This window comes from Bos grunniens, chromosome 15 (genome assembly GCF_055505025.1).
Source record: "Bos grunniens cultivar Pamir isolate PY7600 chromosome 15, Bosgru_T2T1.0, whole genome shotgun sequence".
NCBI lineage: Eukaryota > Metazoa > Chordata > Mammalia > Artiodactyla > Bovidae > Bos > Bos grunniens.
This window is the reverse complement of record NC_141179.1, coordinates 78,481,023-78,508,041: the sequence shown is the minus strand read 5'-3', so window position 1 is coordinate 78,508,041 and position 27,019 is coordinate 78,481,023. Positions and strand designations below refer to the sequence as shown.

Below are 27,019 nucleotides of genomic sequence, written 5' to 3'. Positions count from 1 at the left end.
TTGGATTCTCAGAACAAGTCAGATACTATTTTGGAAACAAGCTTTTTCAGTCATTTGGTAAATTTATTAGTGGGACCTAGATCTTCATTTGAGCTTGCCAGGTGGGTAGGCAGTAAAGAATCCACCTACCAATGCAGGTGACCTGATTTCAATTCCTGGGTCAGGAAGACCCCCTGGAGAAGAAAATGGCAATCCTTTCCAGTATTCTTGACTGGGAAATCCCATGGACAGAAGAGCCTGGCAGGCTATTGCCTACGGAGTTGCAAAAAAGTCAGACACCACTTAGCAACTAAATCACCAACAACAAATCTTTATTTATAAAATAAGCTTTATAGAAATTAAAGAACCACACATATCTAGAGTACCTAAATAATTATATATTTTATTGTTTAATGACAATGAAGATAGAATAAAAGAAAGCTGACACAAATTTACAAGCGTGAATTCTGTGGGGAATTTGGATTTAATGATGGCAGCACTGAAGTACAAGGGAAGTTTGGAATTTTCTGGTGGTGTCTAAAGGAAAAGGAAAATTAAATTCTCATCATCATAGGGCAGTGTTGTAAAAACTAATAAAATAAAATACAACAAGAAAACATGAACAGGTTAACTTTTCCTCTCTTGCTTATATTCACTAAAGTCAGAATGCGTATCTGGTCACCCTATACATATTAACCCTAACACTTTATTTTTTGGGGCTCCAAAATCACTGCAGATGGTGACTGCAGCCATGAAATTAAAAAACGCTTACTCCTTGGAAGGAAAGTTACGACCAACCTAGATAGCATATTCAAAAGCAGAGACATTACTTTGCCAAAAAAGGTCCATCTAGTCAAGGCTATGGTTTTTCCTGTGGTCATGTATGGAGGTGAGAGTTGGACTGTGAAGAAAGCTGAATGCTGAAGAATTGCTGCTTTTGAACTGTGGTGCTGGAGAAGACTCTTGAGAGTCCCTTGGACTGCAAGGAGATCCAACCAGTCCATTCTGAAGGAGATCAGCCCTGGGTGTTCTTTGGAAGGAATGATGCTGAAGCTGAAACTCCAGTACTTTGGCCACCTCATGCGAAGAGTTGACTCATTGGAAAAGACTCTGATGCTGGGAGGGATTGGGGGAAGAAGGAGAAGGGGACGACAGAGGATGAGATGGCTGGATGGCATCACTGACTCGATGGTCGTGAGTCTGGGTGAACTCCGGGAGTTGGTGATGGACAGGGAGGCCTGGCGTGCTACGATTCATGGGGTCGCAAAGAGTTGGACATGACTGAGCGACTGAACTGAACTGATACATACTAATTTTTTTAATATTTTCATTTTTATTGCAATCCTGAGTTTACTTTCCTGCCCCACAACCTCCTCATGGCAATTTTCACCTCTGTATTTCTGAGTGTGTAGATGATGGGGTTCAGCATGGGGGTGACCACCGTGTAGAACACGGCCACCAGCTTGTCCTCAGTGAAGGTGGAGGGGGGCCGCATGTAGAGGAAGATGGCGGGTCCAAAGAACAGGACGACCACCGTGATGTGAGAGGCACAGGTGGAGAGGGCTTTGCGTCTCCCCTCTGCTGAATGGTTCCTCAAGTTAACCAGGATGACAACGTATGAGGACACCAAGAGGAGGAAGGAGAAGACGGAGAATAATCCACTGTTGGCCAACACAACGACCCCCTCCACAGAGGTGTCAGTGCAGGCAAGCTTGAACAAGGGATGGAGGTCACAGAAGTAGTGGTCAATCACATTGGGACCACAGAAGGATAACTGGAGAGTAATAATAATCTGAACCATGGAGTGAACAAACCCCCCCAGCCAGGAAGCAGCCACCAGTTGGTGACACAGAGACCGGCTCATGATGGTTGTGTAGTGAAGGGGCTTGCAGATGGCCACATAGCGGTCATAGGCCATCACCGTGAGCAGGAAGATCTCAGTAACCCCAAAGAAGTGAAAGAAGAATATCTGAGCCACACAGCCCTCCAGGGAGATGGTCTTAATCCTGGAAAGTAAGTCTGTGATGAATTTAGGGACAATAGTAGAGGAGTAACTGATCTCCACCAGCGACAGGTGACTAAGGAAGAAGTACATGGGGGAACGCAGGCTCTTACCGACTCTGACCGTCAGAACAATGAGGCCATTGCCCACCACCGTGGCCAAGTACACGGGCAGAAACACCGCAAAGCACACTCTCTGCACCTCTGGGTCCTGGAAAAGACCGCTGATAATTAACTCAGTCACATTATTGGTCCTTGCCATGGAGTTGATTCATATGCACTGGACTGGAGATAATCAGAAGTCTGCAATAAAATAAACACTGATCATAACAAATTCACCTCATTTATCACAAGTTGGACAGCATAAATCAGTTTACAACAAAAATTTATCATTAACTCATTTATTTAGGCAATATGAGCTCATTGAGCATTAAATATGACCAATCTAACAATAGTTTATATATTAGAAAATGAGGGCTCAGAGAAATGGTTATTCACCCAGGATCACACAGAAAATAGCCCACTGTAGGACTCAGAATCAGGTTGAATTCATAGGGCTTCTTCCAACCCACCACAGGATATTCTGAATTTAGGGAGTCATTCAAGTTCAGCTCTTATATTTTTACCATCTTCATTGCATTTTGATGGATCTGTCTTATTGGGAAATCCCCATGACACACTGCTACTCCTAAATTCTGAATTCCTTCTGTCCCTCATCTTCTCTTCAGGGAACCATCTTCCCATTGTTAACCCTTCCCTTTCCAAAAGGTCCTCTGTATCGTTTTCTTCACTCCAGTCTAATCCTCAGCTCACTCAGGTCAGAGTCTTTCGCCAGTCTTGCAGCTTTAATAACTGAGCTTATAGAACAAGTGCTCAAACACTGTAGAGAGTTCCGCTCAGTAGTATGTCTCCATCATTGCACTCTCACAACTCTTGGCACACTGCTCAAAAGGCTCACAGATCCTGAACTCGCAGAGCTGGTCCTCTGAGAGCACTGTTGTGCCTGACCAGACCACCTGTCCCGGTTCCCAGTTGGTAGCCAGCAGCAAAGTACATGATAACAAGATGAAGATTTCTCTGCGAGTTATTTCCCTGAGCAGACACTTACCCGAGCACCTTTTATACATCTATACACCCTCAGATGGGCTTCCAGGGTGCTACAGTAGTAAAGAACCCACCTGCCAATGTAAGCGATGCCAGAGACATGGGTTTGATTCCTGGGTCTCAAAGATCCCCTGAAGTAGGAAATGGCAACCCACTTCAGTATTCTTGCCTGGAAAATTCCATGGAGAGAGGAGCCTGACAGTCTACAGTCCACTGGGTCACAAAGAGTAGACACTACTAAGTCACACACACACACACACACACACACACTCCCTCAGAGAATACAAGAGAAATACGGATCCCAACATCGGATTCAAAACAATACTCTCTAGATTAAGGTGCCGTGTTAGGCATATTTTCACCACATAGGATCCATGAGAAATAAGGAAGAAACAGTATGAAGACCTTGATTCTCTGCTTTAAATTTTACCCATTGCTTTTCCCCTTATCTCTGATTTCACACTGAAATTTTCAAGAAATACACTTTTGGAAAAGTAAAGCTGCACCTGATCAATAAGGACCAGAACCAACAGAGAAAACAGAAGTCAACGATATAGACAGATGGAAACAAAGTCATAAGTGTCAGAATTCCTCACACCAGGATGTACGCTGAACTTCAAAATTTCCTGAGAGCAGATTACAAGTTTTTGCACTGACACCCACATACACCAAAAGTAACCACAGGAGGAGATGAATATGTTAATTGGCTTAACAGTTGTCATCATTTCATTATGTATATGACCATCAAATACCAAGTTATAAATATGAAATATATACACTAAATATACAGTAAATATATTTACTGTATATTTACTGGATTCTTTACTATTTTTAAAGTTTTTAATATTTAAAAAATTTTAGGATTATGTAAAGTCACTAAACCTGAAAAAAAAAATTATGGCAGAAAGCATCCATGATCCTTGACTTTTCCATTCCTAATTCAGTCCTGTGTACCTGAGAATGCCCCTTATTCCTCAAGTAAATTCTCCTCTCTGCTTAGGCTAGTTTAATGGGTTTCTGTTTCTTGCAAGCAAAACCTCCTAATACGTAAACCTAAGAAATTGATAAATAAAAGTAAATAAATGCATACATAAATCTGAACATCGCTAACACAACAAAAAATTTTAAAATACAATTACCAATTAAAACACAGCTCAAAAATATTCTTTTTATGATAGCCAAGGGAAAAATATTAAGTACTTTAAAATGTAATACAATTATGCAGAGAAAACCATAAAACTACCACAAGAACACAAGAAAATATATATTTCAAATGGAAAACATATCCATCTCCCCAAATTCTTACATATTATATTTAAATAATAAAAGTTAACATAATAAATTTGACTATCCCTAACTTTATATACAAATTTAGGCAACCTCAATTAAAATCCAATGAAATTTTTCTTTGTCATTTGTATGACTACTCTAAACTTCTTCTGCAGAGGTTAAAAAAGGGAGGGGGGGCTCAGTCACTTATGGAAACAAAAAGAAATTTCCTAGTCAAGAGACAGTTTCCTGGAAGATATTGATGCACGCAGTATAGAAACAACATTGGTACTCATGACCAAATGCAAGCAACATTGATAAATTCATCATAGCACGGTGCCCTTTCCATCGGTAACAGTGTGGTGGACACGAGGCTCTCAGAATCAGGAATACCTGTCAGCATCACAACACCTTGGAAAATCCAGTCGCTGAGTGGTTAAAAGATAAGATTGTGAGACATCGCAAAAATCTCCTTTTACCACATCCTCACTTGAAACAAAGGAAAAGATTGGGACAGTGATAGACTGAAGCTGGTCAGACTGAGCTATGGAATAACAGGAGACCTTCCAGCAACTGTGATGACACCAGCAGCCTCCAAGATGCCCAGGCTTGTAGCTTTGAGGTCATATGTGATTCGTGCCTCTCATTCCCATATCCAGTCAGTCACCACAGTCCGTTAATTTTATCTTTAATCATCTCTCCTGTGCACTTTCTCTCCAAACTTGCCACCCTCACCTTCACACCTGCTGTTGCTGATGCCTAAGTCAGCAAAGCCTCTTAGTCTCTACAACCTCCCACTCCATCCACCCTGCAGATTACAGCCAGAAGATTGTTTCCTGGACCCTTCCTTCCTCAGATCGTCCACTGCTTGGAAATAACCAGGGAAAACCCTGGACGCCTCTGGCTCACTTTCAAAGTCTTTCACAGACTGAGCCATCTCAACCATCACCTTCTTAGCCAACTAAACTTCAACTCACCTCTATTCAACTCAGGGTCCTCTCCTCCCACAAGCCCACACTGTTCATTCCCACCATGGAGCCGCCTTCATCCAAAATGCCCTCTCCTTTTCCCTTTCAATCCTATCCACCTTCTAACCCTAATTCCAGTCCTGTGCATTCAATGAATCTTGTGAAATATGTGTGTGTGTATGCTCATTCAGTCATGTCCGACTCTTTGTGACCTCATGGACTGTAGCCTTCCAGATTCCTCTGTCTATGGGATTTTCCAGGCAAGAATACTGCATTGAGTTGCCATGCCCTCCTCCAAGGGATCTTCCTAACCTAGAGATGGAAGCCAAGTCTCTGCATCTCTTGCATTGGCAGGCAGATTCTTTACCATTGAGCCACTGGGAAGCCCTCTCATGATTAACACTCCAACTCATATGTATCTTCTCTAAGCACTGAAAGAATAGTTTGGTGATTTATATTAAATGCATAGCAAATCAGGCTACTACTCTACCTAAAATATATCAACACCTCCGTATTGTCTACAGCACAAATTCCAATATTCTTAGCATGGATTCCAGGTTCTTCTTGAACTGGCCATTGCCTATTTCTGCAACTGTCATCCCCAAAATGAACATTATACAGCTATTTCCTAATCCAAAATGTCCTTTCTTCCTTCACAGTGTTTAGTATTCCCTTCTTTTTAGATTGCACGAAGAATCTGATTACTGTAGAAATAATATAGTCTTACCTTTGCACTCTTACAGTAAGTAGTTCATCGTACTGCTTTTTTTTAGCACTTAATAGATTCTTTATAATACTGTTTCTTTATCTCTACCAAGAAATACATATCCTAGTATTCAAAATTATCTGTTTAATGTTTTTATTATATTTTTATTATTAATTGCATCTTGGTTGACAATAATAGCTAGTATTTCAATGACATCATATGTCACAGGTTTTTTTTAGTTGCAATTAACATACAATATTGTATTGGTTTTAGGTATACAATATAGTGACTCAATATACAGTAAGAACAGTTACCATCAGTCACCATACAAAGTTGTCACAATATTACTTATTATATTCCCTATGTACACATTACATGCCTACGCCTTGTTTATTTTGTAGCTAGAAGTCTGTATCTCTTAATCCCTTTCACCTGTTTCATCCTTGCCCCAACACCCTTCCCCTCTGGCAACCAGCATTTTGTTCTCCGTATCTACTAGTCTGTTTGTGTTTGGGCTTTTTATTCTATATATGTTAATTAACTCAATTTCCAGAACAAACCCGTGATGTGCATATTTTTATCACTCCATTTTTCACATATAAGGGGAAAAAAAAGAAGCACAGGTAAGTGAATTCACTGACCTAAGTTTACACAGCAGTGGAGCCAGGATTTCAACCCAAGCAATTTAACTCCAGATCATACGTTCTTTCATCCCTACCCTATACAATTTCTAGACACATAAACACATACTGAAGTGTTAAAATTAAATGTTTTCTTCTATAAGAAATCCAATGTATATTGATTCCCCAACACAAATGTTTATTGTTTGAGTATGAACTCAATGTTTTTTGATTCACTAGAGAAACTAAGAACAGTATTCTAGGGCCAATCTGAGAGCTCACTCAGAGATAAGAGAAAAATCAACGAGAGTCCAGTTTTTCCAGTCTTCATCCTTAGTAGAAGGGATAACTGTTAACTTGGAAAACTACGTTTTCCTTTTCTGTCATCTTTGCCTTTCAGTATCTATTCCTGTCTCTGCTACCCACCCTTCAGCCACCTCCACCATCTCCCCCACTGAGCTGGTAAAACATGCCTCCTCTCTGAACACAGTGTTGCCTCACCTGGAAGCATGGGGGGTGGGAGGAGTGATCAGCATATAAAAGCCCAAATCCGTCTTTGAACACATAGACTCTACATCAGGTAAACTGCTGTACTCTGGACCAGAGCGTAATGATAGAATGGAGACAATGCCCAAAGGAGATATAATAGGAATCTTCATGTGCCAATGGGGCTGATCGCAGAGTGAGGCAATGGAAGCTCCATCCCAATCACAGTTTTCCACTTCATAATTCCCAAATGGTACCTCACAGAATCCCAAAATTGTAAAGGACTTAAAATTCATCAAATTTATGTTTTGTATAATTTACCACAATAAAAGTAAATTAAATAAATTGAATTCACCACCCCCACCAAAAAAAGCAAATACTTTAAATCCAACCAGCTTATTTCGAGTAAGCTCTGGGAGTTGGTGATGGACAGGGAGGCCTGGCGTGCTGCAGTCCCTGGGGTCACAAAGAGTCGGACACAACTGAGCGACTGGGCTGAACGGAGCTCATTTAGCAAATGAACACTGAGGCTCTAAGAGAGAGACTGACTCACCCAACATCCTATGGCTGTTTAGAGACTCTGCACTTCCAGTCATATCACCTACCTTTGAGTCAAAATAGCTGGTGTAGTTAGTTCTATCTCAGAACAAAGAATTGAGTCAGATGGATCTCAAATGCAGCTGAGCACATCCAAGTCATCATGAAGTTGGCCACTCTGCTAGAATCGATCATTACTCAAGGAGATGATCTGGTTTGGAGAAACTAGAATAGGATAGAGACTTGAAATCCCCCCTTGGAATCCTAAATCCTGACAAGATAGGTGCCTTTGCTAATACCATCAGCTCAGTCGCTTTTTCACTCAAGTCTCCCTGAACAAAGTTCAGTTCATACCCAGCTCAGTCACTCTGACTAGAGTTGAAAACATTTAGAGACCTTTTACTCTAATCTCTTCTGTTTATAGATGAGATGAATGAGGCAGAGAGAGGGTAATTGGATTCCCAAGCTGCACACCAGTTATTTCTCAGGTACCTAATTCAGAAATCAGTATTCTTTCTGCACTGAGGACTGGAGGGTGGTTATTACTGCTACTCAAGGATCAAATCTTGCCCTGAAGAAAAGCACCAGTGTCCCTGGGAGCTTTTAGAACACAAAGCAGATGATGTCTAAGATGAATCACCAAAAAAAAAAAGGAAAATTCAGGGGATCTGGATCAGAGTTGATTTATAATAGCTAGGAAATAAACAAATGCCACAGAAAGCAGAAAAGAGATTTTAAGACCTTGGTTTTCATGAACTTACACACCCACCAAAACCCCAATGGCTGTAATTAGTTCCTTGCATAAGTTAAGATCCTTTAAATAAATTAATCCACACACTCTAGTCAAGGGAACAACTTCCCCATGGAATTTCCTTTCTCTCAGGTGAAACTTTGTCAACTAACCTTGACTTAGGAGAGATTCAAAATCTTTTCAATTAGCTTAAGGAGATGTCCGTAAAGTTTGTACCCAAAAACAAAGTAATAAAAGAAAAAAGCTGAAGGTAAGACATCAGGGGAATACTTTTCCAGACTGAACTGCTGAGAATGAAAAGGACAACTGAATACAGGAACAGTGAGGACTGGCCAGGGAACCAGGACAGCTGGGCACTGGCTGACATTCAGTAACTGACTCACTTCTATCTTAACCAGGTCATTTCACCTTCAACCTCTCACTCTCCCTGTTTCCACTTCTAAGTAAAATGACAGAATTGGCTAGATTATCCCCACTGTACCTTCCAATACTAACATGTCTATATAAGCCACTTGGAGAAGGGAATGGCAAGCCACTCCAGTTTTCTTGCCTGGAGGATCCCATGGACAGAGGAGCCTGTAGGGCTACAGTCTGTGGGGTTGCAAAGAATCGGACACAACTGAGCGACTAACACACACATATAAGCCACTTTGACTTCTTGTGTTTCAGCCTCTCCAATAACAGTGATAATAATGTAATAGAGTAAGAATTTCCTCAGCAAGAGATGTCATTCATCCATCCCTTCATTCATGCATTTATTCAAGAAATAGCATTGTGCCCTTTAATGTGTCAAGCATGGGTGCTAAAGATTTGGCCATGAGGAAACATCGTCCCTAACTCAAAGCAGTTATATCTGTCATATTCCCAGCAAGGGGAAGTGGGAAATATAAGGAAACCAATTAAGTGAATATCAGTTGCAATAATCCAGCCAATAGTTGCTTGTCTTTACCAGGATGGTAGCACTGAAGGTTTTAGGAAGTGGTCAGAGTCTAGACATCCTAAAGATAGAAGATTTGCTGAGGTTTTGATGAGAGGAGAGAGACAATTCAAGGATACCTGAAAGGTAGATTTGAGCGAGGAAAATGGAGTTACCATTATTGAGATTGGAGTTACTGTAAGAAATGCATGGAAGCAGATTCAGAGTGTGGATCTGGACATGTTCACGAGGCAGAGTAAAGAAGAATGAGTCCAGGATGGTGGTTAGACAAAGTGGCATCTAGAAGATGAATAAGGAAAAAGCCCCTGAAAAGAGACAAAGGGGAAAAAAATCTGCAGCTAGAATAAAATCCTTCAGTGGGAAAAACCTACCCGCTACCCAATGCCTCTGGCAACCACCAATCTGTTTTCTCTATCTATGAATTCAGTTCTTTGGTTGGTTGGTTGGTTCACTGGTTCGTTCGTTTTTAGATTCCACATACAAATGAGATCATATGATATTTGTCATCTTCTGTCTGATTTATTTCATTTAGCATAATGTCCTTTAGGTCCATCCACATTATTACAAATGGCAAGATTTCCTTCCTTTTTACAGCTGAATAATATCCCATTGTATACATGGCCACCTCATGCGAAGAGTTGACTCATTGGAAAAGACTCTGATGCTGGGAGGGATTGGGGTCAGGAGGAGAAGGGGACGACAGAGGATGAGATGGCTGGATGGCATCACTGACTCGATGGACGTGAGTCTCAGTGAACTCTGGGAGTTGGTGATGGACAGGGAGGCCTGGCGTGCTGCGATTCATGGGGTCGCAAAGAGTCGGACACGACTGAGTGACTGAATTGAACTGATACATCTACCACATTTTCTGTATCCACTCACTCATCAACAGACACTTAAGTCACCTCTGTGTATTAGTTCTTGTGAATAATTCTGCAATGAACATTGAGGTGTATGTATATTTTTGAGTTAATGCTTGGTTTCCTTCAGATAAATATCCACAATTGAAATTGCTGGATCATATGGTAGCTTTCTTTTTAATTTTCTGAGGAACCTCTATACTATTTTCCATAATGGCAGTAACCATTTACCACCAACAGTGTACAAAGGTTCACTTGTTTTTGCATTCTTACTGATGTTTTTTTTCTTGTCATTTTTTTTTATAAAATGTGTAAGGAATAGCTCATGATAGTTTTGATTGGCATTTCCTCGATAATTAGTTATGTTGAGCATCCCTTCATGTACCTGTTGACCATTTGTATGTTTTCTTTGCGGGGGGGGGGGGGGCGATGTGTAATCAGATCATACTCTGATGGTGGGAGGGATTGGGGGCAAGAGGAAAAGGGGACGACAGACGATGAGATGGCTGGATGGCATCGCTGACTCGATGGACGTGAGTTTGGGTGAACTCCAGGAGATGGTGATGGACAGGGAGGCCTGGTGTGCTGCAATTCATGGGGTCGCAAAGAGTTGGACACAACTGAGCGACTGAAGTGAACTGAACTGAACTGATCCATTTTTAATCTAATTGTTTGGGGGTTTGCTACTGAGTTATATGAATTCTTGATATATTTTGGAATTAACACCTTATCAGATATATGATCTGCAAACATTTTCTCTCATTCAGTGATTGCCTTTTTGTTTATGGTTTCCTTTGATCCACATAGGCTTTCTAGTTTGAAATCCATTTTGAGTTATTTTTGTGTATAAAAGTCATCTAGTTTCTTTTTTTTATTTTATTTTTAAACTTTACAGTATTGTATTAGTTTTGCCAAATATCGAAATGAATCCGCCACAGGTATACCTGTGTTCCCCATCCTGAACCCTCCTCCCTCATCCCTCCCCATACCCTCCCTCTGGGTCGTCCCAGTGCACCAGCCCCAAGCATCCAGTATCGTGCATCAAACCTGGACTGGCGACTCGTTTCATACATGATATTATACATGTTTCAGTGCCATTCTCCCAAATCTCCCCACCCTCTCCCTCTCCCACAGAGTCCATAAGACTGATCTATACATCAGTGTCTCTTCTGCTGTCTCGTACACAGGGTTATTGTTACCATCTTTCTAAATTCCATATATATGCGTTAGTATACTGTATTGGTGTTTTTCTTCCTGGTTTACTTCACTCTGTATAGGAGATTCCTTAAAAAACTGGAAATAGAACTGCCTTATGATCCAGCAATCCCACTGCTGGGCATACACACTGAGGAAACCAGAAGGGAAAGAGACACGTGTACCCCAATGTTCATTGCAGCACTGTTTATAATAGCCAGGACATGGAAGCAACCTAGATGCCCATCAGCAGATGAATGGATAAGAAAGCTGTGGTACATATACACAATGGAGTATTACTCAGCCATTAAAAAGAATACATCTAGTTTCTTAAATGTTAGGCAAAATCTACCAGTGAAGTCACCTGGTCCCAGACTTTTGTTTGTTTGGGGAAGTTGTTGATCACAAACTTCGCCTTCCAACTGGTAATCTGTCTGTTCAGGTTTCTTACCAGACTAAATTCTTACCAATTCAGTCTGTTAGGCTGTATATTTCTTAGAATCTATTCATTTCTTCTAGATTATCCTAGAAGTTTGTTAAAATATAATTTATATTATAGTAGTTTATAGTATAAACTATAAACTATAGTAGTATATAGCTTATAGTCATCTATTATGATCCTATTAGTTAATATCACAGAATGTGGTAATGAGGTAATATCTCCTCTTTGATTTCTTTTACTTATTTGTGTCCTCTTTATTTTCTTGGTGAGTTTAGCTAAAGGATTTTTGGTTTTGTTTATCTTTTGAGAAAAGAAACAGCTCTTAGTTTCATTAATGTTTTCTATTCCCCTCTTAGTCTCCAGTCACTTATTTCTGCTCATTCTTATTTCATTCCTTTTACTAATTCTGGGCTTAATTTGTTCTTCTTCTTCTAGTTTCTTTAGGTATAGGGTTGGGTTTTCTATTTGAGATCTTTCTTGCTTCTTGATGTAGGCATCTATTGTTATGAACGTCCCTCTTAGAATTCCTTTTGTTGCATCCCACAGGTTTTGAAATTACAAAACAAACTGTATACACATATAATAGAATGCCTCAGACAATATGCCAATCCTTACATCCATTCTCCCTTTCTTCTTTAGGAGAAGAACACAATAAAACCTTGATTTTTTTAACAGAACACAATTTCACATAGAAAAAAAAAAGGTTATACATTCTAGCCTCCCTTGTAATTAAGGGTGACCATGTGTCATATTTCTGTTGAACAAAATGAAAGCAAAAGTGTTTCAAACAGCTTTTGAAACAGCTCCTAAATAGAAAGGTATCAGCTTATCCTCCCCTATTCCCCTTTATGGTCTCCTAAAATACAAATTTAATACTAGAGCTGTACTGTCTAATATCATATCCACAAGCCACATTTAGCTTTTTCAATTAAACTGTTAAAATTAATAACATTTAAAATTCAGTTCTTTGGTCTCACTAACCATATCTCTATAGTTCAGCAGCCACTACCATACTGGACCTCACAGATATGGAGCATCAGCTGCATAACATATATTCTGCTGGACAGCCTTGATATGCAGAATTAGAAGCTCTTTAAGGTCATGAGGTTGAGTCTACTAGATGGCTGACTCTGCATTTCTAATAATATTTTTGGAACTCCCAACAATGTTGGACTTTTCTGTATTTCTGTAGTTCTCTCATTAGATTGCCATTTTTCTATTATATGCAGTCAAACCCATACCTAAAATATATATAAATAATAAATAGGAAAAGAATACAAAATTGTATATGCAGAGTAGTTGGCAGCCCTCTACCAATTTGTCCTGAATAAAATTTTCTATTTATTATCTAAAAAAAATACATTTGGGGATTTTTTTTTTCTTTGTTGATGTTGCAGCAGAATCAATAACTGAGAATTAACTGCATGGTCTCCAATGCTAAGTGGTATAATTATAGACTATTACTACTTCTGTGAATTTAGTAAGCATTTTCTAAATGTCACAACAATAGTTGGCTCTTAGCACAATTGAAAAGATGCTTTCCTTTGTCTCCTATGATTTTTCCAGTGAAATCAAAACAAAGGGAATAACTAGCCCTCAATAGACTTACCCTCAGTAGGTAAGGTAGTCCCCTAGAAAACTGACAATCCGGTTAGAGGAGATATTATCTGTACATGAGTATCCAATGACTCAGAGTGTACTGATGATGTTCTTTCTGTAGCTCTCAGTGAGGAAAACCAAAGGTATACATGAGTAAGATGCTTCTTTCACAGCCTACATCCTGAAGTCCCGGTCTGCCATGGTACAATCAAGGCCTCCAGGTCTGGTGCACCGGGACAACCCAGAGGGATGGTACGGGGAGGGAGGTGGGGGGCGTGGTTCAGGATGGGGAACACGTGTATACCCGTGGCAGATTCATGTTGATGTATGGCAAAACCAATACAATTTTGTAAAGTAATTAGCCTCCAATTAAAATAAATAAATTTATATTTTAAAAAATTTAAAAAAAGAGAGAGAAAGGGAGGTAGCCCCACTGACTTTGGTTCTGAAACAAATGCTTTAAAATATACATTAACAAAATATAAATGCATTCAGCATAAAAGCTAATGAGGCCATGTGACGTTAACATTTACTTAACAAATATTTATTGAACACCTACAATATACAAGGGACCATGCTATATACTCAAAAGTGATGGAACAACAGAGAACATGTAGCCCAAAGAAGCTGCGAAACAAAAGTACTTAATGGCTCTCAAATACCTAACACTTTTTTAGAATGAAATCAAAGACTATTTGAGTAGATTCCCAGGAAAGAAGTCCAATTTGTGAATAGTCATGTAGTCATCAAACAAATAAAATTAATGACCAGCACTAATTATAAGAATGATTATGATAGCTAATATTTACTGAGTCTATAGTATAAATCTATACCATGTTCTTTTCTAAAACTTTGATGTATACTGGAGACTTCCCTGGTGGTCCAGTGGTTAAGAATCCACCTGCCAATGCAGGGGACATGGGTTTGATCCCTGGTCGAGGAAGATTGCACATGCCAGGGAGCAACTACGCCTGTGAGCCACCACTACCGAGCCCATGTGCTGCAGCTACTGAAGCCTGAATGCTCTAGAGCCCATGGTCTGCAGCAAGAGAAGCCACCACAAGGGGAAGCCCGAGCACCACAACCAGAGCAAGCCCAGGGCAGCAACAAAGGCACAGCACAGCCAAAAATAAATAAACAGGGACAGAGCGGGTGTATGTATAATTACAGCTGATTTGCTTTGTTGCATGGCAGAAACCAACACAACATTGCAGATTTTTTTTTATTTGAATTTTTTTTTAAATTTTTTATTCCTTTATTTCTCATGTGTTCCCCATCCTGAACCCTCCTCCCTCCTCCCTCCCCATACCATCCCTCTGGGTCGTCCCAGTGCACCAGCCCCAAGCATCCAGCATCGTGCATTGAACCTGGACTGGCATCTCATTTCATACATGACATTTCACATGTTTCAATGCCATTCTCCCAAATCTTCCCACCCTCTCCCTCTCCCACAGAGTCCATAAGCCTGTTCTATACATCAGTGTCTCTTTTGCTGTCTCGTATACAGGGTTATCGGGGAAAAAAATAAAAAACTTTAATTTAATGTATATTAACTATTCAGAATACTTCTGAAGTTCATATTATTGTTAATCTTCTTGTATTTATGAAAAACAGGTGGTGAGTGAAGTAGTACTTGGATCATGAGTTATGAGAGAGGGGCACTTGAAAGAGCCTGATGGATTTCAGAGCCTGAGTTCTTCCAATTTTAGCAGGAAGAGCTAGCACCCCACCATGAGACATGCCCATTAAAAATTCCTTAATGGATCTGGGGTTTGTTTTCTAGGTGTTGAAAATGTTCTGCAATTAGTGGTGATGGTTGCAAAATGTACTAAAAATGACTGAATTGTCCAACTTAAAATGGTCAAACTGGCAAAATTTATGTTCTGTAAATTTTGTCTCAATAAAATATTGTGTAAATAGTAAATGTATACAACTGTTACTTAACACTATTGTTGTTCAGCTGCTAAGTTATGTCTGACTCATTGTGACTTCAAGGACTGTAGCCTGCCAGGCTCTTCTGTCCATGGGATTTCCCGGGCAAGAATGCTGGGGTGGGTTGCCATCCTTCTCCAGGGGATCTTCTTGACCCAGGGATCAAACCTGAATCTCTTAGGTCTCATGCATTGGCAGGCATATTCTTTACCATTGAGCCACTGGGGAAGCCCTCCTTAAACTATTAAATAAATGTAAAAGAAAACTTTAAAAAAATAATCTGCAAAATATGATCTAGAAAGGATTGTTCATAGGCCTAAATGGTTTGTTTGTTTGTTTGTTTCTTTTTCAATAAGCACTGACAAAGCACCAGCTAACACATGACATTTAGAGTTGCAAAGAAGTATAGTGAATAGCCCTGCCCCTGAGAACTTGCATTCTAGTCAGAGAGAAAAACATACAAAATAATACCTCCAAAGTGATAAGGACAATGATAAAATTATGTAAAAATAACTATGGATGGAAAACAAAAGTTCAACTCAAGGAGGAGCAAGGTGAGATAAGAACTCATAGGAAAGTGATTTTAACATAGGTCTTAAAGGATATATAGGAGTGCGTCACGGGGAAAAGTGTGGTAAAGTCATTCCAGAAAGAAGTGGTATTTCCGCAGGCATTATGAATAGTCACCCATGTCAATGATTAGTGAGGATGACAAGCAAGTGGGGAAGATTTCCCGGTACCTTTAAAATCACTGTTCATCTGCATACTTAACCAGCTTCTGAGGAGAAAAAGAAAAACTTTTAAGGCCCATAACATAATATGATGGATGCTCCATCCCTCTGCAAGGAAGCTAGCTGCCTGCATTACTTCCCCTGATCCACAATGAGGACTGGAAGAATGGAGGGCAAATGCAAGAAAATCCATGTTATTCCAAAGCCAATAGAAACAAATTTTATTAAATTGTCTCTATATTCACAATGATAAGAGTCAGTTGAGTTAAAGGAGTTTCTGAGAGATGAACTAATAATTCAAAGACAAACTCTCTTATCCTGCTCCACCAAGAAACACTAATAGGATTGACAAGAAATGGACTTGGCTGATCAGTTAGAATGAAGGACAGAATGAGGAGCAGAAACACACTTGGACATTATTTCCCTCTCCTTCATTCTTCAAGTTAGGCTCAAGAAGTTTTTTATATTCTGTATTGATTTACATCTGTATAAAGCTAAAAGTAATCTTTTTTGTTAAAATGTGTGTCTTGATCTTTCCCTACTGGCAGCCAGGATCTATTGCCATGTTTGATCATCTTTAAAATTTTGGATGCAGGACATTATGAGAAGAGATTTAAGGACAATCTTTTGTGTCAACATGTCACAAGAACTGAAACTGCTCCAGGGTCTTTTCTATTACTTGTGCTCAAAAAGTCTATGGTACAAGATGCTAAAACAAGCAGAAGAATAGAAAAATCCCTGGGTGCAATTTTCAAAAACACAATTGCCCACGCTGGAAGAGTAGATAAGATTGGTACCCTTCTCCCCAAATATCCCATGATAATTTCTCTGTTTGGTTTCCTTTATATTGAAATATGGGTTGTTATTATTAGGGAGGTCAAATAAAGAGGGAAGCATGAAGAAGAAATGAAGAAAAAGGGGAAAGAAGGAAGGTGGAAGGGAGTGTAGGAAGGGAGTGACAGAATCACTTTAACATACAGATATTTGTCCAAGAGTGCTCCTTTTCATTCGTACTTAATTTGAGTCTCATGTTAACCAGTCCCATGAAAATGCTGAACATCACAGAGCCAATTAAGTTCTCTAAGATCAACAAGACTAGCTGACCTCAGTCCTTGGAACGTGACACTAGGGTACTACAAAGACTTTGGTTGCTAAGGAGAGTCACAGTACAGTAATGCTAAGTCCTTGCATTTGTTTCTGCCATTCCTGTATGTCCTACTAAAATTAAAATCCATTTCAAGGTAATAATCAGGCACACTTTTATAAATCACTTTCCCATTTTCGCTCCATCCCTGAGTTCTTCTTTTTGCCCCACAACCTCCTCATGGCAAGTTTCACCTCTGCATTTCTGAGTGTGTAGATGATGGGGTTCAGCATGGGGGTGACCACCGTGTAGAACACGGCCACCAGCTTGTCCTCAGTGAAGGTGGAGGGGGGCCGCATGTAGAGGAAGATGGCGGGTCCAAAGAACAAGATGACCACCGTGACGTGAGAGGCACAGGTGGAGAGGGCTTTGCGTCTTCCGTCTGCTGAATGGTTCCTCAAGTTGACCAGGATGACAATGTATGAGGACACCAAGAGGAGGAAGGAGAAGACAGAGATTAATCCACTGTTGGCCAACACAACGACCCCCTCCACAGAGGTGTCAGTGCAGGCAAGCTTGAACAAGGGATGGAGGTCACAGAAGTAGTGGTCAATCACATTGGGACCACAGAAGGGCAATTGGATGGTGATGAGAATCTGAATTATGGAGTGAAAAAAGCCTCCAAGCCAGGAACTAGCCACCAGCGCATGACACAGTCGATGGCTCATAATATTCATATAATGAAGAGGTTTGCAGATGGCTACATAGCGGTCATAAGCCATCACCACAAGCAAAAAGATCTCAGTGACCCCCAAAAAATGGGAGAAGAATATCTGAGCCAGACAGCCTTTCAGAGAGATGGTCTTAATCTTGACAAGTAAGTCTGTGATGAATTTAGGGACAATAGTAGAGGAGTAACTGATCTCCACCAGCGACAGGTGACTAAGGAAGAAGTACATGGGGGAACGCAGGCTCTTACTGACTCTAACTGTCAGAACAATGAGGCCATTGCCCACCACCGTGGCCAAGTACACGGGCAGAAACACCGCAAAGCACCCTCTCTGCACCTCTGGGTCCTGGAAAAGACCGGTGACAATTAACTCAGTCACATTATCAGTCCTCGCCATGGAATCCATTCCTGCAATAAAACAAACACTGATTATAACTAATTTGCCTCATTTATGGCAAGTTAGCATAAACCGCTTTACAATACAAACTTATTATGAACTCATTCTTTCAGTCAATATGTATTCATTCAATTTTCAATATGGTCAATGTAATAACACTTTATATAAACAAAATTTAGGCTCAGAGAAATGGTTATTTACCTGAAAGCTACCCTGGTGACTCAGACAGTAAAGAATCCATCTGCAATGAGAGAGACCTGGGTTCAATCCTCAGGTTGGGAAGATTCCCCTGGAGGAGGGCATGGCAACCCACTCCAGGATTCTTGCCTGGAGAATCCCATGGACAGAGGAGCCTGGTGGGCTACAGTCCATGGGGTCGCAAGGAGTCAGACATGAATGAAGCGACTAAGCACACAGAAAGTAGCAAATTCTGGAACTCAAGATCAGACTTTCTGAAAGGAGTCCAGGGTTCTTTCTAACTCACCTTAAGATAGTCTGAATTTTTGGCAGCCGGTCAAGTTCAGCACCTACGTTTTAACCATGTCCATTGCATTTTCATCACTCTGTCTTATTGGGGAATCCCCAAGACGGACTACTATCCTGAATCCTTCTTTCTTTCATCTCCATGGCAAGGAATCGTCTTCCCACTGATAATCCTTCCCTTCCAAAATGTCCTCAGTATTGTTCTCTTCACTCTGCCAGTCTTCAACCTACTCACGTCAGAGTCCTTCACCAGACTTGCAGCTTCAATACCTGTGTTTATATGACAAATGTTTGAACACTCTAGAGAGAATTCCACCCCCTAGTTTGTCTCCATCATTTTACTATTACTTTCCTGCCTCTTGCCCCACTGCTCAAACTGCTGACCGATTCTTAAATCAAAGAGCTTATCCTCTGAGAGTTGTGGCTGACCAGCCTTGCTTGTCCTGGTTCCAGGTTGGTCGGTGCATGCTAAGGCATTTCAGTCATGTCCGTCTCTTTGCAACCCCACAGACTATAGCCCACCAGGCTCTTCTGTCCATGGAATTCTCCAGGCAAGAATACTGGAGTGGGTTGCCGTGCCTTCCTCCAGGGGAGCTTCCCAACCCAGGAATCAAATCCACATTTCTTACATCTCCCTGTATTGGCAAGGAGATTCTTTACCACTAGTGCCACCTGGGGCTTTCCTAGCGGCTCGGACAGTAAAGAATCCACCTGCAATACAGGAGACCCAAGGTTGATCCCTGGATGGGGAAGATCTCCTCGAGGAGGAAATGGCAACCCACTCCAGAATTCTTGCCTGGAGAATCCCATGGACAGAGGAGCCTGGTGGGCTATAGTCCATGGGGTCTCAAAGAATTGGACAGGCTGGAAGTCAACAGCAAAGTATATGATAACTAAAGTGAAGATTCCTCCATGAGTTACTCCTCTGGAGAAGATATTTACCAACACCTCTTACACATCTATACAGTCTCAGGCTAGACTAAAGAAATACAGATTATGATACACCCCTCATGCTAACAATGTCATAATCAAGAAGCTACAGAGGATAACCACTCCTTGCCCCATCCTCCCACAGGGGAGGTGGAGTGATTTGGGAAGGAGAAACTAGAAACGCAATGATGGGCCCTTCCTCTCCCTTTCTGCAAAATGCTGTAGAGAGCGCAGTACCTATACTGCCCTGGGGCAGCCTCTGTCTCTATGGGGTGGAAATAGGTTACTGTGTGTGCTCACTCAGTCCTGTTCTACTCTTTGCAACCCCAGGGACTGTTGCCCACCAGGCTCCTCTGTTCATGGGATTCTCCAGCCAAGAATTCTCAAATGAGTTGTAATTTCCTACTCAAGGGGATCTTCCCAACCCAGGGATCAAACCTGTGTCTCTTGCATCTCCTGCATTAGCAGACAGATTCTTTACCACTTGAGCCACCTGGGAATTCCAGGCTACTCTGTAGGGTAGATCCAATGCTGCCATGGCTGGATATGGACTTTTACCTAAATCTAGAGCTCAGTTTGAGAAAGGCCACTTGGTACCAAATCTTAAACCTCAGTCTCTGTCATCACCTTTTCTAATAGCAACAGTAACATTTTCCCCAAATTTCTTCTTTCTTTGCCTTGTTTCTGAATTAGTTCAACCTTCATAGAGGGAAAAGATAGATCAAGTTTTGTCAAAGTTCCAAATTATATCTGACAATCACTTTATAAGAGAAAAAAAAAAAAAAACTGTTACAACCTAAATATCTGTCAAAGCCACAGTAGAACTGACTGTCTATCCAAACAGGAGCTACAGCTTTCAAATTTCTTGGAAAGAATTACTGCTATGAGACAAAAGAAGAGGAATGGCCATTTGCAGAAGAAAAAGGGATCAGCCATCCATGGAAAGAGAAACTGTCTACCCAAGAAATAAAGGTTTCCAGGATGATAGTTGTGGCAGAGAAATTACATTGATACTCATGTCAAACACAAGCAATATTGAGAAATTCATCATAGTGGGGTCCTTTTTCAGTAATAACAGTGATGTGAAAACAAAGTACTCAGAATATCTGGCATCATCTCAGGATTTTGGAAAACCAAGTAGCTGAAATGTTACAAAATAAGATTGTGAAACTTCTCAAGAAGCTCTTATTAACACATTCTCATTCAGGAGCTCAAGAAAGGATTGGAACAGAGATTAGAGTTGAAGTTGAGGACACTAAGAATAACAGTGTGACCCAAAAGACACTTCAATGCCAGCATCAGCCTCAGAGATGCCCTAGCTTTTTGCTGTGTCCTATGTGATCCATGCCTCCCTTTCATTCCCATACCCAGTCAGTCACCACATCCCGTTAATTTTACCTTTAAACCATCTCTCCTGTGCACTTTCTCTCCAACCTTGCTCCCACCACCTCCATACTCACTGTCAACTGATGCTTAAGTCACCAAAGCCTCTTAGTCTCCACAACCTCCCACCCCATCCATCCTGCACACTGCCACCAGAAGATTGTTTCCTAGACCCTTCCTACCTTGGATCCTCCTCTGCTTGGGAATAACCAGTGAAAGCCTGAGTGCCTGGACTTACTTTTAAAGATTTTCACAGATGGAGTCATCTCAAAGGTCACCGCTTTACCCACTAAACTTAAACTCATCTCTGCTAACTCAAGGTCATCTCTCTCTCCCACAAGCCCACTCTGCTCACTCCCACCACAGAGACACCCTTCACCGGAAATACCCTCTCCGTGTCCGTCCCAAACTTACCAACCTTCCAGCCCCAATTCCTGTCCTGTGTGTTCAATGAATCTTGCAATTAACACTCCAACTTATATGTATCTCCTCTGAGCACTGCAAATCCTTTGGCGATTATCCTTAGATGTAAATCTGACCATGTTCCTTCTCTACCTAGAATCTAGCATCACCTCTTCACTGCCCAGAGAAGGAAATGACAATCCACTCCAATATTCTTGCCTGGGAAATTCCATGGATAGAGGAGCCTGGAGGGCTACAATCCATGGGATCGCAAAGAGTTAGACATGACTGATCATACACGCATGCCCCATTGCCCATGGCATAAACTGTAACATTCTTAGCATGGATTCCAGGTCCTTCTTGAATTGGCTACTACATATTTTCACAACCTTATTTTCATCCCCTGAATGAACCTCATACAGCTGTTTGCTAACCCAGAGTGTCCTTTCTCTCTTCTCTGCGTTTACTAATCCTTCTTCCTAGGTTTCGGGAGAACCTTGTTTCTATAGGAGAGAGAAACGCAATAATAAATTCTCTTCTTTATGATATATTTTACTTTACATACTTCTTTTATAGCAATTAAAATATATTTTGTAACTGTAGCCTCTATGTCTATATCTTCTACTTAGAAATACACTCTTTGTATTCAAAATTATCTGTTTAAAATTTTCTTAAAGCTTTATTCTTATTAATTACATTCTGGTTGATAATAATAGTAAGCATTTCAACAGTACCACGTACCAAACACTTTATAGGTATCCTTACACATTATTTCAATCAATTCTCAGAACATAACTGTGATATAGGTATCGTGATTATCATTCCTTTTTTACATATGAGGAAAAACGAATACAGGTAAGTGAATTAACCAGTCTAAGACTACACAGCAGTGAAGCCAGGATTTCAACCCAACTAGTCTGACCACTGGAGAAGGAAATGGCAACCCACTCCAGTATTCTTGCCTGAAAAATCCCATGTTCAGAGGAGCCTGGCGGGCTACAGTCAGTAGAACTGCAAAGAGTCAGACAAGACTGAGCAACTAAAGCACCACCACCAACAAAACCTGAGCACAGATTCTATGCTCTAACCAATACCCTTTACAATTTCTGGGTACATAACACATACATAAAAAGTTAAATTTAAATATTCTAGGACCAATCTGAGAGATCACTCAGAACTGTTTAGAGTCCAATATTTCCAGTCTTTATTGCTCAGAGAAGGAATACCTGATAGTTTCTTTGTGGAAAACCACCATTTCCTATTCTGTAGTCTATGCCTTTTCTGTAATTATTCCTCTCTTTGCTACCCTCTCCCGTCCATTTCCGCCTTCTCTCTGCAAATTAAAGATTAGGCTCTTCTCCAACAACAAATCACCAATATACCTGTGAGCTTTTAGAAAGCAAATTCAATGATGTCTAAGACGAATCATCAAAAAGAGAGGAAAATTCAGGGGCTCTGAATCCAGGTTGATAATTGTATTATAATATATAGGAAATGAACAAATGCCACAGAAAGCATCAGATTCAGAGATTTTTAAGATCCTTCTTTTTGTAAAGAAAAACTACCCAACCACTGAAAGTCCAAGAGTTCTGAATAAATGGTTAGATCTTTGGACTATTTTAAATAATTTAAGCCATACACAATAATCAAGGGGAAACCTTCCCAGTGGAATTTCCTTTCTCTTGGGTGAAACTTTGTCAATTAAACTATGACTGAGGAAGGGTTTGGAATCTGTTTCAGTTAGTTTGGTGATGTTTCTAGAAAACTTTTGTACCCAAGAATAAGGTAGTAAGAGAAGAAACTTGTATACGAATTGCTGATTCACTTCATTGTTCAGTATAAACCAGCACACCATTGCAAAGCTTTTTCAAAGCCAATAAAACTTTTTATTGTAAAGCCAATAAAAATTTTTTTTAAAGGGAGCTTGATAGTAAATCATAAAAACAATGTTTTTCCAGACTGGACTGCTGAGAATGAAAAAGAGAATAAATAGAGAAGAAAGAGGACTGGACACGGAGCCAAGACACCTGGGCACTAGCTCCAGTTCCGGAATTAACTACCTAAATTAAGCCATGTCATCTCACCCCTCCACTTCTCACTCTCCCCTGTTTCTGCTGCTGCTGCTGCTGCGTCGCTTCAGTCGTGTCCGACTCTGTGCGACCCCATAGACGGCAGCCAAGCAGGCTTCCCGTCCCTGGGATTCTCCAGGCAAGAACACTGGAGTAGGGTGCCATTTCCTTCTCCAATGCATGAAAGTGAAAAGTGAAAGTGAAGTCGCTCAGTCGTGTCCGACTCTAGCGACCCCATGAACTGCAGCCCACCAGGCTCCTCCGTCCACGGGATTTACCAGGCAAAAGTACTGGAGTGGGGTGCCATTGCCTTCTCCCCCCTGTTTCTACTTCTATATAAATTGACAAAATTGAGCTAGACAAGCTCCACTGTACCTCCTAATTCTAACATTCATGGATTCAGGTCTAAGTTTCTTAGTTTCCTTGTGCTAAGCCTCCCCATCAATTAAATAGCACTAATAATAATGTAATATAGTGAGAATTTCCTCAGGAAAAAATGCATCATTCATTCATCCATTTATTTAACAAATAGTATCTAGTCTTATTATGTGCTAAACACTCTTCTAGGTGCTGGAAATTTGCTAGTAACAAAGCAAAGTCTCTCGGTTCATTGAGGTTTTGTTATTCAGTCACTAAGTGGTGTCCAATTCTGAGATCCCATGGATTGTACACCAGGCTCCTCTGTCCATTGAATTTTCCAGTCAAGAATACTGGAGTCGGTTGCCATTTCCTACTCCAGTGGATCTTCCTGATCCAAGGACTGTATCTTTGTCTCTTGCATTGGCAGGCAGATTCTTTACCACTGAGACACCAGGAAAGCCCCCTTCATTGAGGTTATATCTTTCATATACATATCAGGGCATAATGAAAACAGAGACAGATGATAAATAAATAAAACTTGATATGAAAATTAGATAGCAGCAGTCCTATCAAAACTATCCCCAAGAAAAGGAAATGCAAAAAGACAGAATGGTTGTCTGAGGAGGCCCTACAAATAGCTGAGAAAAGAAGAGAAGTGAAAGGCAAAGGAGGAAAAAAAAAGATACCTATCTGAATGCAGAGTTCCAAGGGATAGCAAGGAGAGATAAGAAAGCCTTCTTCATTGATCAATGCAAAGAAATAGAGGAAAACAACAGAATGGGAAAGACTAAAGATCTCTTCAAGAAAATTAGAGATACCAAGGGAACATTTCATGCAAAGATCGGTACAATAAAGGGCAGAATGTTATGGACCTAACAGAAGCAGAAGCTATTAAGAAGAGGTAGCAAGAATACACAGAATAACTATACAAAAAAAAAAAATGTTAATGACTCAGATAACCACGATGGCATGATTACTCACCTAGAGCCAGATATCCTGAAGTGCAAAGTCAAGTGAGCCTTAGGAAGCATCACTATGAACAAAGCTAGTGGAGGAGATAGAATTCTAGCTGAGCTATTTCAAGTCCTAAAAGATGATGCTGTGAAAGTGCTGCACTCAATATGCCAACAAATTTGGAAAACTCAGCAGTGGCCACAGAACTGGAAAAGGTCAGTTTTCATTCCAATCCCAAAGAAAGGCAATGCCAAAGAATGTTCAAACTACCACACAGTTGCACTCATTTCATATGCTAGCAAAGTAATGCTCAAAATTCTCCAAGCTAGGCTTCAGTAGTACATGAACTGAGGACTTACAGATATTTGAGTTGGATTTAGAAAAGGCAGAGGAACCAGATATCAAAGTGCCAACATCCATTGGAACATAGAAAAAGCAAGGGAATTCCAGAAAAACATCTACTTCTGCTTCATTGACTACACTAAAGCCTTTGACTGTGTGGATCACAACAAACTGTGGAAAATTCTAAAGGAGATGGGATACCAGGTCATCTCACCTGCCTTTTGAGAAACCTGTATGCAGGTGGCAAAACAACAGTTAGGACCGGACATTGAACAACAGGCTGGTTCCAAATTGGGAAAGGAGTACGTCAAGGCTGTATATTTTCACCCTGCTTATTTAACTTATATGTAGAGCACATCATGCTAAATGCCAGCCTGGATGAAGTACAAGCTAGAAGCAAGACTGCTGGGAGAAATATCAATAACCTCAGATATGCGGATGACACCACTTTTATGGGAGAAAGTAAAGAGGAACTAAAGAGCCTCTTCATGAAGGTGAAAGAGGAGACTGGAAAAGCTGGGTTAAAATTCAGCATTCAAAAAACCAAGATCATGGCATCTGGTCCCATCACTTCATGGCAAATAGATGGGGAAACAATGGAAACAGTGACAGACTTTATTTGAGGGGGCTCCAAAATCACTGTGGTCTGGGATTGCAGCCATGAAATTAAAAGACATGTGTTCCTTTTTATAGGCAGAAAAGCTATAACAAACCTAAATAGCATATTAAAAATCAGAGACATTATTTTGCCAACAAAGATCCATTTAGTTAAAGCTAATATTTTTCCAGTAGTTATGTATGGATGTAAGAGTTGAACCATAAAGAAGGCTGAGCACCAAAGATTTGATGCTTTTGAACTGTGGTATTGGAAAAGACTTCTGATAGTCCCTTGGACAGCAGAGACCCAACCAGTCAATCCTAAAGGAAATCAATCCTGAATATTCATTGGAAAGACTGATGCTGAAACTGAAGCTCCAATACTTTGACTACATGATGCGAAGAACCAACCCATTGGAAAAGACCCTGATGCTGGGAAGATTGAAGGCAGGAGGAGAAGGGGACGACAGAGGGTGAGATGGTTGGATGGTATCACCGGCTCAATGGACATGAGTTTGAGCACACTCCAGGAGTTGGTGATGGACAGGGAAGCCTGGAGCGTTGCAGTCCATGGGGTCGCAAAGAGTCAGACACGACTGAGTGACTGAACAGCAATAACAAAGTCCTATCAAGAAAAATAAAACAGGTTGATGATAGGAAACCTAGTGGTTATTATTATATTACTATAGGTAGTAAGGAAAGGTTATCTCTTGCCAAGATCTCTGTCTGCTATCTTGAGAAGAAGCGTGGGGAATATAGGAGTGGGAAAACCAAGGAAACCTGTTAGGAGAACATCACAGTAACCTGGCCAAAGATGCTTGTGTTTCGGGCCAGGACAGTAGCAGTAAAGGTTTTAGGAAGTTTTTGGATTCTGCACATATTTCAAAGGTACAACTCATAAGATATGCCAATGTTTTGATTTAGAAAAGCAAAGAAGTAGAGCAATCTCAGATACCTCTAAGGGTTTAGACTAGAGCAAGCAGAGTGAAATAAGTCAGACAGAAAATGATAAATACCACATGCTTTCACATGTATGTGGAATCTCAAACAAAACAAACAAAACCGAGCTCACAGATATAGAGAACAGATTGGCAGTTGCCTGAGGCTGAGGGTGAGGAGGAGGCACAAATGGATGGAGGGGGTCAAAAGGTGCAAGCTCCCAGGCGTCACCA

General features: G+C 40.6%; 2 protein-coding genes across 8 annotated transcripts in view; both read right to left on the bottom strand.

Moving 5' to 3' along the window:
* Window positions 1–1,292: 1,292 nt before the first annotated feature.
* The window catches only part of LOC147358564 (olfactory receptor 4B1-like), a 62,601-nt gene continuing 36,874 nt past the window's right edge, over window positions 1,293–27,019 (bottom strand). Inside the window, exons 1-3 of one of the 4 annotated variants that reach the window (XR_015142400.1) lie at window positions 18,529–18,567; window positions 18,268–18,338; window positions 17,523–17,656 (exon numbers count right to left, since the gene is read on the bottom strand). Coding sequence is in view for 2 of the 4 variants with exons in the window: in XM_086341697.1 (XP_086197823.1) it covers window positions 1,313–2,242 (930 nt within the window). In the remaining 2 variants the exon portion in view is untranslated. Of the gene's footprint in view, window positions 2,284–17,522; window positions 17,657–18,267; window positions 18,339–18,528; window positions 18,568–27,019 lie in introns of those variants that run through there. The other 3 variants (XM_086341698.1, XR_015142399.1, XM_086341697.1) reach the window with 3 other exon arrangements.
* Window positions 16,083–27,019, bottom strand: part of LOC147358563 (olfactory receptor 4B1-like) — a 47,816-nt gene continuing 36,879 nt past the window's right edge. Inside the window, exons 2-3 of one of the 4 annotated variants that reach the window (XM_086341695.1) lie at window positions 17,455–18,338; window positions 16,083–16,163 (exon numbers count right to left, since the gene is read on the bottom strand). In XM_086341695.1, the coding sequence (XP_086197821.1) occupies window positions 16,134–16,163; window positions 17,455–18,336 (912 nt within the window). In that variant the 5' untranslated portion in view covers window positions 18,337–18,338 and the 3' untranslated portion in view covers window positions 16,083–16,133. Of the gene's footprint in view, window positions 16,164–17,358; window positions 18,339–18,528; window positions 18,735–18,811; window positions 19,081–27,019 lie in introns of those variants that run through there. The other 3 variants (XM_086341693.1, XM_086341694.1, XM_086341692.1) reach the window with 3 other exon arrangements.